Here is a 15,536-nt window from a genome sequence, read left to right on the forward strand (position 1 = left end):
CACTTGCCTGCAAGAGAGGCTGGGAAACGTAGTCCAGCAATTTGGTTAAAGAAGGGAGGGATAGATTTTAGTGGATAGCTAGTGGTCTCCATCAGTTTGTAGATGAGGGAATGATCGTAACAGGGCTAAGTAACTTGCCAAACTTGTTAGGTCACAACCAGGTGACAAACTCAATACTGTAGCCTAGAGCCCCTGACAACCATGTCTGGTGCCTTAAGAAGCCCAGCCCCGACCCTGATCTGAGCCACCACTGCCTCTCACCTGGACTCTCCTCACTGGTCTGTCTTCCACCCTTTCCCCTGCAGTCTGTTCTCCACCCTGCAGATGGAGGACCCTATTAACACCCGATACCAAATCATTGTGACAATGCTGAAGATTCAAACCTGGGGGAGAAAATTATCCATGATCTCACTGGCCTCATAAACTTGTCATTTCCCCCATATTGTCTCTCAGTCTTTGTTCACGGGTGCGCAGATTCGAGGGAAATTGACCCAGTGAGGCGCATGGTCTGCACTTGATCCAGGTCTGACTCCACATGGTGGTTCCCAGAGCAACAAACAACAAAGGCTATTTTCCAGGTCACATGTTTATTTTTACAGAAGCGGTGGCCACACAGCCACAGGGACATGGAGTGTTCTAGACAGTAGGCACAGTGCCTGCAGCTACAAGAGCCTGCTAGGGGAGACTCATGCCTTTCTCCTTGCTCCTCATGATCCAGGGAAAAAGTCAAAATCACACAACATCTCCATTCCCATATACCCCCCCTTCATTTTCAGTAATATCCAATTAAATTTATGCATTCTTCCAGCCAAAGAAATAGGCTATAATTGATTTTACAGAAAACCTTCATGCAGCCAAGAAACTCAGGGCTCTGGAGGAGGGAGGCCTAATCTTTTACTTTCCAAACACACTGTCCCCCTGTGCAAAGTTCAGCTCCATCTGAAACTGCACAGATGGACAGTGACAGGGCTGGATACAAGTAAAAGCTGGTTACTCGGCTCACCATGCTGGGAAGGCTGCCCCCTTCCGGGCAAGATATGACTGGAGCAAAACATTAACCTGGAGCTGGTGCAATGTCAAGACCTCCCCATCCAAGCCCCAGGTTCTGGTGTTTGTGAAGAACAGGATTTGGTTTGTAGGACTAAGGACAACAGAGGCTGCTGGCATCTCTGGCTCTACTCCCAATGGCTTAGAAATGGAGGTCCCACTGGTGAAAAGATGGAGCCTTATCTGATGGGTTAATTTGCTTAGGTTGACCATTCCTCTACAGCAAGTAGGATCATTAGTTTAACCCCAAACAGGAAGCACATGGGCCCACTGAGAGCTAATGCCAGAATTCACATGCTTTGCATACAAGCTAGAGAATGGCATTTCTTATTTTTTTCTATGCCCTCTCCAGAGGACAAATGGATAAAGGGGGTTCCTTTGTCTTCTAAGTGCCATGAATGTCCCAGTACTTGGGCTGAAGGACCACAAACGACAGACTACTCCCAGGTATCCACTTGAATCATTTGTTTTCCTCTGACTTTCCACACAAATGAGGCTTTGCATGGGTTTTGCAACCACAACGTCTAAGATGGCCATGAATTTCCACACTAGGAGGGTCCCAGGGAGGTCTTGTCTGTACTGATGTGATAGATGAGCAAAAACTATAGTTTAGAGGAACAAATGACTCGCCCATAGTTGCACAGCTCATTGAGCAAGGACTGAAACCCAGGTCTCTGGCTTCTAGTGCGGTGCACGTGCTCTCTCTCAGAACGTCACTGCCTGGCACAGCTCACTTCATTCCAGCTTCCCTTATGTGACACAATTCCTGCTCAGACTCTTGGTTTTTAGCTGAGGCTGGACAGTTCTTAAGATGGGAGTTGCACAAATGACTAACTTTTAGTAAGTGGAGAAGGACCTCGGGGAGTTCCTTTCCCTCTGGAATGGAAATGGAGCTAACTTTTCTCTGAGCTTAGGATTTGTAAGGCACTGAAATCAACTACGGCTGGGGGTGGGGGAGAAAGAGAGGATGAGTGGTTAGAGAAATCAAGTGGATGCTCTATTCTTTCAGCCCCACAGTGAGAATCCTCACGAGACCTAACAATGGTGGGCTCCATTTTCCTGCTGGGTGTGGTCCACCCCACCTCCCATTCCACAGGGCAGCATGGACGCAACCCCACCAGGACTAAGCGGGTTCTGGGGACGAGGCACGAAGTGTTGGAGAGCCAAGAATAAGCCCAGGTCCTCTGTATACAATTCAGAGCAGAAACCGTTCATGCCACACCGGCGGGTATCCCAGGTCTAGGCTGAGACAGGATTCAACCCTGAAATGTCCCCAGGGACATGGTCTTCTCGGTGTAGACTGGGTATGGCTGGGGTGGGCCTGCAAGCCTGAGCATGAAGGAGGAAGGGGCAGGACATCACCAATGATGGCAGAGAAAACTTTGGGATAGGACCTTTGGCACAGCACATCTTCGGCCACCTGCCCATCTATTGCCCTCCTGAGACCCCAGGGACGGAGAGGAACCTTCCGTCTTTCTGCTCATGAGGATAAATCCTGGCTGACTGAAGCAATGGCAGTGCCGCTCCAGGGTGTCCCTTCATCATTCTAGCCAAACCTGTGCCCAGGTGACCTAATGTGGAGCCTTTGGGACTCAACCACTAAACCCAAAGCACTTCAGTCAGTTGTGATGCAGAATAGGAAGCACTAACAGCTACCGAAGCCTTCGGGCAGATATTGTTAACTCCTCGCAACAGATGAAGAGCTGGGCTCAGAGGCTGAGTGACTCACCCAAAGTCACACAGCTAATGAGGGCTGTACTGAGAACTGGACTCAGACACACCTGACTTCAAATCCCATGTCCTTCCCACTCCACTAGGTGGCCCCTGGAGGATAGGAACAGGCCATCAGGGTTGTCTGGGTAGGATTTCTGGAGGGGTTCTTTCTGAAAGTATGGATCTGGGAGAGCAGCCAAGTATAAGTGAAGGGAAGATGCCTCCGGACCTTGGGGACAGGGTCCACCCACACATTTGTCTCTTTGTGGGTGGGCTCTGACTCAGTGCCTGGCAGCCTTGCAGATCTTGTCGTATACCTCAGGAAAGGCATCGTGGCAATTGAGCTGATCTCGCAGCCTGTGGTACAGCGAGCCATCAAACATCTCCCAGAACTCCTCGCGGTTCATGTAGCAGTCGGCATACAGCATCTGGAACCTGCAGAGCAGAGATGGGGTGCAAACGTGGAGAAGTGATGTCAGTGGGACACAGCGCGTTCTGCAGGGCAGAAATCACTTCTGGAGGATTTCCTGGCCAAAGCCCCTAATGATCTGGCGGTGGAAGGCGGTGCGGGCATCCTTGTCCCCAGCTTGCAGATGGGGAATCGAGGTTCAGGGCAGTAGAGGCAGAGTTGGGAGTAGAACTGGGGCTGCTGACTTCTCCCCGTGCCTGGCGCGCTGCCTCCCTGGCGGGGCCACTGGCTGCTTTCTTTTCATTTTTTTTCTCCTGATGTTTAGTAAACTGCACATGTTGAAAGTATACAACTTACTAAGTTTGACATATGTATACAACCTAGAAACCAACATCTCAGTCCAGATAACGACCACGATGACCCTCCAAACTTCCCCTTATGCCCCTGCGTTTTCACCCTCCACCAGCCCAGGTGGATGTGCTTTCTGTCACTGGGGATTCTGGAATTTTATATACATGGAAACATTGCTACTCTTTTTTTCCTGGCTTCTTTCAATCAGCATAATTATCCTGAGATTTGTTCACATTACGTAGGTCAATAGTTTGTTCCAGGCCATTTTCTGAGCATTGCTTCATCCCGGGACACTGTGTGGCTTTCACAATCATAAATTCCTTCCTCCTTAGCTTTGGTCTTCCAATCTGGAGTGGCATCCCCCAGAACATATGGAAAAACATCCCATCATCTTCCCTGAGGGGAGGAGTGGGGCAGTTCTCGAGTTCCCAGCTCAAGCAGCTGAGGGCGGGGGGTGGGGGGAGGGAATACAGGTGTGCTGACCAGAGGAAGGGGATGCAGAGAGAAGAGGGGCAGGAGCCCTGCAAGCCCACCTCCTTAACTCTCACTAGGTACTTTCCAAAGCAGAGGTCGCCACAGCGACAAACTCCAAAGCGAACAGGTGGTCTGACTCAGAAGCTGGCCACCTTGGACCTTCTCTGAACCGCCCTGCAGCCATCCTCTAGAGCTGGAGGCCAGAGGGATCAGGCCACATTTGGAGCCACTCACCCATGAACACTTCGGACGAATTTCTCCAACTGCCGCATGCAGGACCTGGCTTCGAAGTGCTTCACGCGTGGCTCCCCATAAGCTCCGATGTCCACGTAGAGCTCTGTCTCGTTTCCCTTGGGGTGCACCAGGCCAGGCTGGCTGGGCAAGATGAACGGGCACAGCCAGATGGGGTAGACCTGGGTGGACCAGGCAGGGGGTGTTGGTGCTTTTTCTCCAACAGGTGAAAGGCCCGCCCCACATCTACCCAAAGGGAGGCTTTTCAGCACTCTCCAGGACCCCATTTCCTGGCTGCTCACAGCTTCACCCCCAAGCCCAGGCCAAGAGTACCCCAACTCCACACTAGAGGGTGCAATCTGAGACATTCACGGAAATGCTCATCACAGGGCTCTAAGACTGCTCTCCTGTCAGGGCCATGGCGGAGCGGGCTCGTTTTGCAGTTGGGAAAACAGAGGCCCCCCAACTGCCCAAGGCTAGTCACAGAGTTCAGGGGAGAAGACCATGGATTCCCCTGGATGGCTGTTAGTCTGGCTTGCCCGGCCCCGCCCCAACTCACGTGGATGTCGTTGTGGAAGGTGTGCAGGGCTGGTATCATGCACTTCATGGGCACTAGCATGTCTTGCACCACGTGGTGCTGCTCGTACAGTTTGCGCAGGGTCTCGCCCTGGGTCAGCTTTAGCAGGGAGATCTTGGGAGGCACCATCCAGCCAAAGAGGTAGCGGAAGATGGGGTTGTTGCCAAAGGGAATGATGTCCTGAAAGACCAAGGTTGGGGATGCAGAAAAGGAACCAAGGATGGAGCGTCTCCGTGTGCTAGTGGCCAGGCTCTCGATTGGTGCTTGACATGTATGACAGGGTCCACCCCAAATGGAGGGGCGTGATGGTCCTCAGGATTTACCCAGTTGGATCCAAGTTGGAGTCTCGGCTCTGGCATTTACCATCTGTGATGAGCTTGGGCTAGTTACTTAGCCTCTCTGAGCTCAGTAACTAGCCCAATCTATAAAATGGGACTTGTGAGAATAGTGACATACCAAATGGAAAGCACTCAGCCCAGTGCCTGGAGCAAAATAATAAGGTACCTAGAATTGTTATTCTAGCTGTTGAGGTCAGAGTGGCTGGCACAGAGCAGGCAACTGCAAATGTCTGAGAATAAATGCTGTTGAATGAGAAGAGGGATACTCAGAAAGCATAAACCATCCTCCTCGGATCACACAGCCAGGGACAGCTCTCACTGGGGTAGGCAAGGTCTGGCTCAGGTTCAACGATGAGCCCACTGGTTTTCGGCATCTCCTGGGAGGCCTTTTCTGACTCCTGACCTCCCCTTTAAACTGTCACTGCTCTCTATCCCTCCAGGTACAACAGCGAATTCTTGCTCACCTTTCAAGGCCAAGCTTGACGGCTGCCTCCAACCCTAGACAGAACTAGCCACTTCCTCTTTGGTTCCTGTGGCCCTCAGAGTACCACCCCACCTGCCTACTCCAACTTGGTCTCCCCAAACTTCCCCGCCCCACCCCGCCGAGCAGAGGCTGTTCTTCCTCCCTCAAATCACAAGGGAGAGCTGCCTCACTCAGCACTGCTGCTTTCCAAGACATCCTCTGCTCCCCGCCAGCTCCGCTATAGCTCCCAACAGCAAGGACTGTGGCATGGCCCTCTGCTCAGTCTTCCTCCCTGCTCCAAGTCTGCTGTTTTCCTGAGGGTCACCGGTGTCCACTGGTAACCCACTCCCACAGCTCCTTGACACCAAGAATGGTCCTTCATTAGATAATTATGAGGTGCCCAAGAAGTCAAGTACTAGGTTCTATGCTAGGTGCTGGGGATACCAAGATAACTGAGACACGGTCCCTTGTCCTCAGGTGTGGAAGAGACGTGGCCACAGGACTATGGTGTAAGAAAAGCTGGGACCAAGAAATGCAGAGGCAGCTCACGAAAGGGTCCACATTAGACTAGGAGCCAGAGGAGACTCCAAAAGAAGGCAGCATGCTGACCTTTGGGGTTGAGTGACTCTTCCCCTCCACTCCCTTGGAGTCACCTCTCTGATCACCAGTCCACTTTCATAAGGGAGAGACCTGTCTGCTTTCTTCTCTGTTAGATTCCAACACCTACACCAACGCCTGGCATACAATGAGAGTACAATACATGCAATAGTTTTTTTTGTTTTTTGTTTTTTGTCTCTTTGGCTTTTTTGGAAAAGCCACACATGCCCGTAGCAGAAATCCCAACAGCCCAAAGGTTAAGCCTCCTTTCAAGTCTCTGCCCTTTCTTTCCCCTCCCCAAAGGCAACCACTGTCAGGAACTGGGTACCTTCTAGAGACATTTGATGCAGACAAGCAGATGGGCTGTACAAAAAACAACTCATAGATAGGGGCACTGACAGCCTCCTGCTTATCACTGTATCCTGTGCATCAGCACCCACAGTGCTAACCATTCTTTGTCGTGGATGCCTAATACTGTGCTGCAGGGACCCACAAACTATGGCTCCTGGGATAAATCTAGTCCACCCTCTGGTTTTGTAAATAAAGTTTTATTGGAATATATCCATGCCCATTTATTTACATACTGTCAGGCAATAAGGGCAGAGTTGATCCTAGAGAGACCTCACAGTCCATGCAGCCTAAACTACTACCTGGTCCTTTACAGAGAATGTTTGTTGACCTCTGCTCTACTGTATGGATGTAGCCTAATTTACTTAATCAGTCCTATACTAATTAATGGGTATTTCAATTATTTCCTGACTACTTCAATGAATATCCTTTGGGCATGCATCTTTGTGCATTTACACATACATTTATCTATAAGATGAATGTCTAGAAGTGGAAAATTCTGGTTCAGAGTGTGTGCAATTTTAATGGATACTATTTTAAGAGCTTGCACCACTTTATACTCTCCCAGACAACGTAGGAGACCGCTGTTTCCCCACACCCTGGCCAGCGTGGTGTGTTATCAAACTTTCGCATCTCTGTCATTCTGATAGGTGGAAAATAAGGCTCCCGTAGTTTTGTTTCACCTGTCTTGAATTCTGAGCGAGACCACATCACTTTTCTTATGTTTAAAAGCCATTTACCTTTTTCCCCTAAAATAGTTCATTGTTAGCCAAAAGTTATCAGCTGGAACCGCTCCTTTTCCAATGTCTCAACCTCAAAAAGTTCAGGTGCCCTGCCGTTCTCCTTTCCCTCCTCTGTCTACCCCATTATTCGCCCTTCTGCCTTGGAGTGATCCTGGGCCCTATGTCCCTGGCTGCACTCCTGGTCCTGTCCTGCCAGCATGCTAAGGTCAGTCATCACAGCCTCTCCCATTCTCGGTCCCCTGCTCTCCAGCTGCCCTTCGCCTTTACCTGTGTCCAGCCTGTTATTGGCTTCTCTGCATTGCTGGGATGCGGGACCCCACTAAGGGTTTAACAGGCCCAGCTTGATCCAGAACCCCAAACCCCAAAGACAGGCCCTGTGATAACGACATTGTAACAATCAAGGACCTATTTATCCTTCCGTATCAATGTTATTTCTCTCTGAATTAGTCAACCATTTAAACTGCTGAAAATGAGGACATTGAAAGAAGGGAAAGACAGGGCTGCTCAGCGTCCCTTTTCTTTTCAGTCCTTCCTTATTCATCAGTAGCCAAGGCGAAGTGTTGGTAAATGTGAATGTTATCAAGAAGGGAAATAAAAGCATTTGAGTTAGTTTTGTGCAGCACTCTCACTGGTTCTTTAAGAATGACATACATGTGCATGAAGAGTTAAATGCTCTTATATTACATTTAAAAGATAAATAGTAAAATTCATGCTAATGAATTTTTAATATTTTTTTTACTCATAATAACATTAAATAGCAAATACTTATGACAAGAGATGGACCAAGGAAGAGAGCAAAAAGCTTTGTAATTTAGTATCTTTGATGGCATGTTTTCCCCTGCTTTCTGCACTGGGCCCTGAGATTGTGTAGCTAGCTCTAACCTCAAATATTGCTGATTGGCAGAGCTGGGTGAGGAAGAGACTGGACCAGCCAAGTGTGGCCCAGATGCGACAGGAATGAATTGATCATCTAGAATGCTGTTGATCATGACCACACTGATATGTGCGACCTCAGTCCTACCCTGAAGTCCTGACATCTCAAACTTGTTGTAAGAGACTCTGTGGTACAGAATGTTCCTGGTAGGATGTCTGGAGCAACAAGAACGTCAGAAGTAGATGTGGACTTGCACATAAGGACACATTGCAGGGAGGGTGCACATGCCTGACCGATTCTGAGACTTCTTGCTCTAGGGACTAGAAAAAGATACTTAAGAGGTGATAGCGGAGAACACGGTGGTGGCTTCGAGGCGGAATCTGGGAGTTGGCTGTAGCTTGTATCTACTAACCTGATAGTAACTATTACTAAATTACAAAGCCAGCATTGTAGTGAAACTTAATAAAAGGCCATGGAGACAGGGTTTGGGGATGCTAGCATTGCCAATTCTCCTCTCCTTTATCCATGTAAGTTAAACATTTCCAGACTCTGACTCTTCTTCCAAACCATCTCCGCAATAAGTGGCACCCAACCTGGGGCCCGAAGAAGAGGGTGTGGAGCTACGCAGGAAACTGAAGGGGTAAGTTCGCTCACAGGTAAGCGATATTTTCGGCATAATTTTATCATGGGGAATTCTCCATCTAATTAGGAGGCCCAGTATATTAAGTTATTGCGACACTTATTGTCGTCTTCAGGAGTAAAAGTGAAGAAAAGTCAACTTTGTGAATTGATTTTGCATGTAGGTAGACATTGCCACTAGGTCAAGTCAGAGGGAAAATCCCAATTAAATCCAAAAGTGTGGAACCAAGTTACGAGAGCTTTGCGGAGAGCTCATCAACAGGGGGATTCCATTCCTGTTTCTGTTTGGTCCTTATGTACTTTAATTTCTCAGGCTTTACAGCCTGTGCAATCTGACTCTGAGGGCACTGCAACTGACGTTGCAATACGCCAAGGAGGAATGGCCAACAGATCCAGGATAGAGAAAAGTTTATATTCACAATTCCTACTTTAAACAATGCTCAGCCTACTCAGCGATATCAATAGAAGCTATTACCTCAAGGCATGCTTAATAGTCCTACCATGTGCCAAACATTTGTGAATATGCCTTTGCAAGAAGTAAGGAAAAAGTTTCCTCAGGGACTTGTGTATCACTACGTGGATAATATTCTTTTTGGGTATGAAAAGAAAGAAATATTAGAAGAAATGTTTTTATTTGGAAAAAAAGTATGGGCTCGAGATAGCTCCTGAGAAAATACAAGATTCCGTTCCTTATCAATATTTAGGATAAAAAATTTTGCAAAAGAAAATTATTCCTCAAAAGATAGAAATTAGACAAGACGCTCTCAATACTCTTAATGATTTTCAAAAATTATTGGGTGATATTAATTGGCTGGTCCAAGTGCAATGGTGTCTACAATTAATGGCGTCTACAGCCAGTTACAGATTTCTTTTTTCCTGGTCCCGACAGGAGTCTCTGAGGCCTCGACATCTGAATAAAAGGTACCTTTCTGTTCCTGTTTCTGTTGACCATTCGCCGGGGGTCTGTGGAGAGACTGGACGCAGTCTTATCTCCCGGACTGTGGCCAGGCCGCAGGATGCCGCCTGGTTCTGTTTATTGTCTTTGGTCTTGTCTAGGTTGTAGGAGGCAAACTTCTCTGGGTCCACCTACACCCCAGTAATTATTTTTGTCTGAGTGTCTGTTTTGCGTTCTCTGTGCAAGTGATGGGAGGAAACCAAAGTTCACAGAAGACACCCTTGGAGTGTTTCCTGCGACATTTCAAAGAAGGATTTGTAGAGGGAGCTGGAGAACACCCTCTATAGTTGGGTGCTCAAGCGTGGCTGGACAATATTGCAGACTTCTGAACAGAATGCTGAGGTGGGTCACTTGTTTTTGTTAAGTACGGAGGGATTTAAAAATGTTACAGAACCTGTGGATGACACCTCTCCAACTGTGGTGTGCTGCTCTGAAGGTTCAGACACTTGAACATTGGGTTCAAAGGACTTTGTCAAGCTGAACAGGCTCGGGTTTTGGTTAATACTTCCTATGAAAGAGTCATTGACTAGAGTCCTTCTGGCTCTGCCCGAGCGAAAGGAGGAAGTGTAAATTTGCGGTGGCACGGTGAGGTAGAGAATGGTTCAGTAAGCATTTCATCAGACAGAGCTTGCAATAACACAGTCAGTCGTCTGGCATAATGGAGGGTTTTCCCCTCTATCTCCCCAACTACCCCATCAAGGGCTACAGAATCATAAATGGAAGTTAGGGGCTGCTTTATTTCCCATGCATGTCTGGCAGGGTTCTGTAAATCAATCTGGGAATTCTTCTCATATTACCTTTCATCAAAATGTTACTCATTTTGCTTGAACCTGTGTTTGACTCTCCTGTATCATTATGAAGGGTACAGTGGAGTGGAATGAAACTTTAGGTTATATATCATGTAAAAACTTCCTTTTATACTTGTACTAACTCTTCTATTCCTTTTAACAAATCACATGAAAGCTTATACATTCTTAGAGCTAGAACTGGAGTATGGATGCCAGTTAAATTGTCTCGACCCTGGCAGGACTCCCCTGCCACCATGATATTACAGCAACTAATGGACCATGTTAAAAGAAGAGCTAAAAGATTCCTTGGCATGTTGAACGCTGCTATTGTGGGTATTATCGCTGTTACTGCTGCTGTTGCTGCAGCTGGAGTGGCTCTGCATCAATCTGTACAGACTACTGAATAGGTTAGAACCTGGCATCAGGATGCTGAACAATTAGGGACTTCTCAAAGACAAATTGACTCCATATTGCAGAGTCAAGTCGCAGATTTACAGCAAGCAGTTATATTGTTAAGAGATCAAATTGTTAGTTTGCAGAAATGGGTGCAACTTAAATGTGATTAGAACACAACCTCTTTTTGTATAACTCCTGTACCATATAATAAAAGTATGTTTGAATGGGATAAAGTAAGGCAGCATATTTTTGGGGGTATGGTAATGCTCCAAGTTTAATTACAGACTTATAAACACATATTGCCGATACTTTTCAAAAACGGCTTCCTGAATTATAGGGGATCACATTGCTACAAAACATGGTTGATGATATTAAGATTTAAACCCTTTTCCACAAATTCATGGGTTAATAGGTTCATCTAATGCTTCTTAGATAGTTATTTGTTACTTGTTCTTTATCTAGTCTGGAAGAGATTCTCAAGAAGCCAAGGATTAAGAAAGGCTCAGGCCACTGTGTTCTCAGTAATGCTGAATAAAATTCAGCAAAAAGAAAAGGGGGAAATGTTGTAAGAGACCCCTGCAGTACAGAATGTTCCTGGCAGTATGTCTGGTGCTTGGAGCAAGAAGAACGTCGGAAGTAGATGTGGACTTGCACACAAGGACACATTGCAGAGAGGGTGCACACGCCTGACCGATTCTGAGACTTCTTGCTCTAGGGACTAGAAAAAGATACTTAAGAGGTGATAGCGGAGAACACGGAGAGCACGGTGGTGGCTTCGAGGCTGAATCTGGGAGTTGGCTGTAGCTTGTATCTACTAACCTGATAGTAACTATTACTAAATTACAAAGCCAGCATTGTAGTGAAACTTAATAAAAGGTCATGGAGACAGGGGTTGGGGATGCTAGCATTGCCAATCCTCCTCTCCTTTATCCATGTATGTTAAACATTTCCAGACTCCGACGCTTCTTCCAAACCGTGTCCGCAACACAAACTAACATGCCCTAGACCAAACTTCTGATTTCCCCTCCCAGGCCTTTCCCCCATGTTACCCACAGCAGTCAATGGCACCTCTGGTCGCCCAGTTGCTTGGGCCCCTAACCTTGGAATCACACGCATGGCCAATGTGTTCAGAGGATTGGTTGGTTCAGCTTTCACAGTATCTCCCAGATATGATACTTTTTTCCTCCTCCACTGCTATCGGCTTAAACTCAGATATCTTCTTTCTTCTATTTTTCATCTAGCTGTCAAAGTTATTCATTTAAAACAGAAATCAGGTCATGTCACATCACTTTTCTGTGCAAAGCCTTCTTCCAATTTCCTATCATATTTAGAGTAAAATATAAAGTCCTTCCTTGACTTACAAGGACCCATATAATTCAGGCTTTGACTGCTATGTGACCTTATTCCTCACCATGGATCTAGCTCAGGGGTCTTCTTGCTGTTTTTCTACTATGACAACTGGTTAACTATATGCAAAAGAGTGGCATCAGACCCCTACCTCACATCATATAAAAAACTCGACTCAAAATAAATCAACAACCTAAATATAAGAGCTAAAATCATAAAGCGCTTAGAAGAAAACATAAGGATAAATCTCCATAACCCTGGATTTAGTAACGGATTCTTAGATATGACACTAAAAGCACGAGTAACAAAAAATACACATACTGAATTTCATCAAAACTAAAAATTTTTGTGCATCAAAAGAAAGTGAAAAGACAACCTACAGGTTGGGAGCAAATATTTATAAGTCATTTATCTCATAAGGGTCTAGTGTTCAGAACATATACACTCTTACAACTCAACAACAGATAAGCCAATTAAAAATGAGCAAAGGAGCTAAATAGACACTTCTCCCCAAAATATGCAAATGGCCACTAAGCATGCGGAAAGGATGCTGAACGTCATTAGTCATCAGGAAAATGCAAAGCAAAATCACAATGAGATTCCATCTCACACTCACTAGGATGGCTATAATCAAAAACGAGAGAACAAGTGTTGGTGAGAATGTAGAGAAACTAGAACAGTGCTGTTCGAAGTGTAAAATGGCTCAGCCACTGTGGAAAAAAGGTGAGTGGTTCCTCAACAAATTAGACACAGAGTTACCTAATGACCCAGCAATTCCACTTATGAGCATATACCCAAAAGAACTGAAAACCAGTACTCAAACAAATACTTGTATGTGAATGTACAGCAGCATTATTCACAATGCCATTTGGTGGAAACAATCCAAAATGCCCAACCACAGGGGGATAAACAAAAGGTGTCATATCCATACAATGGAGTATTGAATAGAAGGAAATGAGTGCTGATAACATGCTACAACACAGATGAACGCCGAAAGCAGACTTAGTAAAAGAGGCCACACACAAATGATTCCATTTATGTGAACTACCTAAAGTAGATAAATCTGTAGAGACAGACAGATTGATGGTTGCCAGGCTGGGGGAAGGGGAAATGCAGAGCGATTGCTTAATGGGCACAGGATTTCTTTTTGGGGTGATGAAAACATTTTAGAACTAGATCGAGGTGATGGCTGCACAATATTATGCATGTCCTAAATGCCATGGAATCATATACTTTAAAATGGTTAAATTCATGCTATTTCACTCCAATTAAAAGAGGGGGAAAAAAAATCCATGCAGCCCATTTGAGGACCTGTGCTCCGGCACCTCACTCGCCTAGAGCACTCTCCCCTGGACTTCTACATGGCTTGTCCTCCCTTGGTTCAGTCATCTCCTGAGAGGCCTTTCCTGATGCCCTTCAAAATGTCACTGCTCCCTATCCCTCCATGTACAACAGCAAATTCCTGCTCATTTGTCAAGGCCAAGCTTGACGGCTGCCTCCAACCCTAGACAGGACTAGATTAGCCGCTTCCTTTTCTTGTTCTTGTGGCACTTTACAGGGCTAGAGTCTGTCTGCTTGGCTGGGCTACAGTTCCTCGAGGACGGAATAGGCCAGTGTTCCCCAAATTACCTGGCCCAGCACTCCACTCTCAGCTGTTCACTGCGAGCGAGCCTGTCGCTTTAAGTGAAGAAGGTCCGATCTCAGAGGAAGCAACTGTATTGCTATGTAAGAGTGTGTTCCAGTTCCCTAGGACAAAGCCACTCTTTGCCCTTAAGGGAGAGAGTGTGGCTACAATGTTAACCATCCTGGTTCCCTGCCCTGCCAACTCGGAGGAGCCAGGACTACTGGGAAATCTGAGCCTCACCTGGAGCTCCCAGAAGATGCTACGCGTGTGCCGGTGGTAGTAGTGTCTCAACGGGATGTATTCCAGGCCCTCTTGGTTTGTCTTCAGATAATTCTCCACGTGCTTGAAGAACCACGGCTTGTAGTAATTGCCAATGCTATTCAGCTGAAATGACAGAGGGCATTGTGTCAGCCCACAGACAAGCAGTAAGTGCCATCAGGGTGTAATAGTGATACCCCGCTTCTGTTCAGCACTCCTGGCCTTTTCAAAGCTCTTTCATGTCTATTATCTCCTTTTTAGACTCTTGAAAGCCTGGTGAGGTTAAGCACAGTGGGTATTCTCTAACAGGGAGAGCAGAAGCTCAAAGAGATTAAGTGGTGTGCCCAGGGCCCAACAGCTAGTTCCTGATAGTCTAGAGGGCTTAGTGACCCCGACCTAGTCCCCTGCTCTTTCTCAATGAGAAAATCAAAGTGCGAATGTTTTCTGGCATCTGCCACAACACGGTGCTCCGTGCAGGTGAATTCCTCTCTCCCTCCCTTCCACTAGGTCAACGTTGGCACAAACACAGAGCGTGGGTCATCCCCTCCGCCCTGAGCATGGTCAACAGCACTAATTAACCATGACACTTTCCCTGCAGCTCTAGACTAAGCCTCACTATCCTCTGAGTGCGTGCTCCCCCTAGGCAGCCACTGTCAACGGAGGGAACCCGCAGAGCAAACCTACATATTTCCTTGGCACTGGGCCTTGTGGCCCCCAATGCCCAAACCTTACATTTAGCTGGTGTCTTCTTCAGTCCTGAATGGTTCAGGACTTCACCTGTGCCCTGGGATGACTTAGCTTCTCTGAGCCTCAACTCCCTCATCTGTGAGATGAATTATGAGCAGATGCTTTCAGAGAGAGGCAGGGCAGCAGCCTCCAAGGAGCACAGGCTCCAGGACTGGGCAGCTAAGGCCAAATCCTGGCCTGGTCACACACTAGCTGTGTTACTTTGGGCAGGGCTTTCTATCAGCCTGTTTCTTCACATGTAAAATAGTAATAAAAATATATGCTTTGTGGGAGTTTTTCTTGGTGCGTATTAAAAATGATACACACACACACACACACACACACACACATACACACACATACATACTGTGGAAGCTGGCCTCACATCAGACCAGCTTCTCGAGGGGGCGGGAGAGACACTGGAGTTTTATGGAGCAGATAAGGTCACACCCAGCTGGGCAGGCTAAGTAAAGGACTAGGAGGAAGTGGAGAGTGGAGGCCAGAGAGGAAAAAAGTCGTCAGGGAGCCATTAGGGGGGAAAGACATGAGGCAGCCCCAGGGTAGCTGGTGGAAGGGAATAATCAGATCATGTGCCAAGTGCCCACACTCCAGGCAGTGTCACCAGCACCAAACCATTT

The 15,536-nt window shown here is 47.0% G+C and overlaps 1 protein-coding gene across 1 annotated transcript in view; it reads right to left on the reverse strand.

Annotated features, from left to right (window-relative positions):
* Positions 1 to 568: 568 nt before the first annotated feature.
* The window catches only part of DHCR24 (24-dehydrocholesterol reductase), a 33,485-nt gene continuing 18,517 nt past the window's right edge, over positions 569 to 15,536 (reverse strand). The window contains exons 6-9 of the mRNA XM_016120447.2: positions 14,155 to 14,298; positions 4,785 to 4,982; positions 4,229 to 4,407; positions 569 to 3,195 (exon numbers count right to left, since the gene is read on the reverse strand). Of these exons, the coding sequence (XP_015975933.1) occupies positions 3,042 to 3,195; positions 4,229 to 4,407; positions 4,785 to 4,982; positions 14,155 to 14,298 (675 nt within the window). The 3' untranslated portion in view covers positions 569 to 3,041. The remainder of the gene's footprint in view (positions 3,196 to 4,228; positions 4,408 to 4,784; positions 4,983 to 14,154; positions 14,299 to 15,536) is intronic.

This window comes from Rousettus aegyptiacus, unplaced genomic scaffold (genome assembly GCF_014176215.1).
Source record: "Rousettus aegyptiacus isolate mRouAeg1 unplaced genomic scaffold, mRouAeg1.p scaffold_m13_p_1, whole genome shotgun sequence".
Taxonomy (NCBI): domain Eukaryota; kingdom Metazoa; phylum Chordata; class Mammalia; order Chiroptera; family Pteropodidae; genus Rousettus; species Rousettus aegyptiacus.